The sequence below is a fragment of the Empidonax traillii genome, unplaced genomic scaffold (genome assembly GCF_003031625.1).
Source record: "Empidonax traillii isolate 1590-97213 ecotype Southwest subspecies unplaced genomic scaffold, ASM303162v1 scaffold942:size440630, whole genome shotgun sequence".
Lineage (NCBI taxonomy): Eukaryota > Metazoa > Chordata > Aves > Passeriformes > Tyrannidae > Empidonax > Empidonax traillii.
This window is the reverse complement of record NW_020956135.1, coordinates 295,994-298,575: the sequence shown is the minus strand read 5'-3', so window position 1 is coordinate 298,575 and position 2,582 is coordinate 295,994. Positions and strand designations below refer to the sequence as shown.

Here is a 2,582-nt window from a genome sequence, read left to right as displayed (position 1 = left end):
AGGAAGGCAAAAAGCTGATCTATAAATTTTCCATTGACAAAAAAACCCCAATCCACAAAAATCCACTATTGACTCTCTTCAGCATGTACAAACAAATGAAAGTTAACAAGCAGAACTTTATTATAATTATCATATGCTGTTAGGATTAACAATAACTCTATGTACTACCATCACAAAGAGAGTAGTAATATAGATATATGTAATAATGCACACACAAATACAAAGAAAAAGCATGGGATTTCAGAGTTGTGAATCACAGGTGTTTGGGGCTAGGGACTGGTTTGTTTCTTCAGTTCCTGGGTGACTGTCTAACAGGAAAGTAGAGATTTTGAGATACAAAGAAATTACTACAGCAGTGTGAAGCACAAACAAACTGAAGAAAACCAAGTTTTACCCACTTGATATGGGGGGGAAGGGAGGGGGCAGAAAATCTCACCACACATACATAAAATCAAAAAGTGCTTAAAGAAAACTTGACCTTCATACTTCCAAGAGGAAAGCTGTCATATTCCCCATCCACTTAACGACCCAGAACCCAAATATATCTGTCAACTCTAAAGGAATTTTACATTCCACAAATTATTTTTATCTCCCTGAAGAAGTAAGTGTGATTACCTTATCCTTCAGCAAAATTTCATAAGTTGTTAGAAGTATATTAAATTTTAATCGCTTGGTCTGTGGATGCATCCATTCATGAGTTCTTATCTACAAGAAGAATCAAGCAAACTATAAGCTAGAGAAAAATGGTCTTATTAATCAGGATGACTTCAGGTACTATAGCAATATAGATGTTAAGTGACATACAAGAATCTGATCATGAAAAAGGAACATAACACATGTAGCTTTTTTTTTTTTTAAGTTATTAAATGGGGGGGATGTTTGTTGGGTTTTGTTTGGTTGGGGTTTTTTGTGGATTTCTTTGTGTGTGTGTTTTGGTTTTTTTTGTGATTGGGTGGGGGTTTTTTTTGTTGTTGTTTTTTAAACTTTAATGGATAATGTTACTTATATTCCTCCTTTCAGGAAACAAATTAAAATTATGTCTGTCTGTCTTAAATGTTTATTTTACTCACCTAAATAATCTCATGACAAAGGACAATTTATTTTCACATGCAAGGTTGCATTTTTAATCCTTTTTATTACTAAGTAGGAATGAAATTTTTCACATTCATTCATATCAGATTAAAATTTATGCTTTTAATTTGCATTTTAACCATATGCAATTATTCAGTTAATTATTTTCTCATTCCTAATCAAAATATTGGAGATTAGTATAAGACAGGAACATGAAGCGAGTCTTGTTTACTGCTAATCTTTTTCAATGATACAAAGAAATACTCACCGTATTTCTGCTAGTTATATCTCCTAAGTAAACCACAGCATTCATCTGAGGAGCCCAAGTTTGAATTTCTCTTTGCCAAGATGTCAAGGTAGAAAGTGGCACGACTAGCAAGAAAGGCCCATACAGTTGATGTTCGTGAAACAGGTAGTTCAGAAAAGAAATTGTTTGTATTGTTTTACCCAGACCCATTTCATCTGCAAGAATACAACTATTTCCTCTAAAAAACAAACAAACAAACAAAATTTATAAATGTTTTCAAGTTATAAACAGGAAGACCAATTTAAGACTACTTACTTGCACCACGAGTGAGCAAGCCAGTTCAGTCCATTTAACTGATAATCTCTTAACTCTAAACCTTCATGTCCTCCAATATAAGATGGTTGCTTCTTTAGCGCAACAAACCTCGGTCTCTGTTTTAAAATCTGTCAAAAGCAAATTGAGCATCAGTCCTACTACTAAGTTACCAAAATGTCTTCTTATAGAAACAAAGTAGCAGTAGGATTCTGTTTGGTCACCAAGTCTAGTCTTTATTCATCACAGACATCTCAACCATATAACAATATCCACCCATTTGCAAGCTGAAATTAGTTTGCTAATTTAAATTCCACAACAGAAGTGACATGAACTCATTCACAAAGGTTACTTTTAAAACAAAGTAATAAACAATTTCATCTTTGAATGGCAATAAAATAAGTAGAAAACAAATACAGAATCATAGAATGGTTTGGGTTGGAAGGGACCTTAAAGATCATCTAGTTCCAATCCCTCTGCCATGGGCAGGGACACCAAAGGCTATTCTTAATAGTAATACTTCCTACATATATAAATATAGCTATCAATATTACTGCTTTGGATAGCATTCAAAAATATTTTATAATATGCATTTTGGATGTATAAAATATAACAGTTTTTTTAAAATTATTGTAACTGTATAAATCCATTGAAACTACACACTCACCTTGAAGTCCTTAAATGGAGTGGTCTTGGACTGGTTTCTGCTAAAATACTCATCAATACATGCCTGAAATTTTTTGGCAATGAGAGCACCGTCTTCCCAGCTACATTCTGAGTAAGGCAGACCTTGCCATTTGCAATAGTAATCTGGATAACCAGCTGCTGATTTCTGATTTGAATGAGCTGCAGAAACACACCAAAGATACCAGATCAATATTTTCTTTCTGTATTTTAAGAAAACACTCATTGTAGGGGATAAGACAACATGAACTAGTTTCACAGCAAGGAC

The 2,582-nt window shown here is 33.5% G+C and overlaps 1 protein-coding gene across 1 annotated transcript in view; it reads right to left on the bottom strand.

Moving 5' to 3' along the window:
* The window catches only part of LOC114067624 (chromodomain-helicase-DNA-binding protein 1-like), a 53,567-nt gene that overhangs the window by 30,570 nt on the left and 20,415 nt on the right, over positions 1–2,582 (bottom strand). The window contains exons 7-10 of the mRNA XM_027903190.1: positions 2,298–2,476; positions 1,634–1,761; positions 1,340–1,556; positions 616–705 (exon numbers count right to left, since the gene is read on the bottom strand). Coding sequence (XP_027758991.1) covers positions 616–705; positions 1,340–1,556; positions 1,634–1,761; positions 2,298–2,476 — 614 coding nt within the window. The remainder of the gene's footprint in view (positions 1–615; positions 706–1,339; positions 1,557–1,633; positions 1,762–2,297; positions 2,477–2,582) is intronic.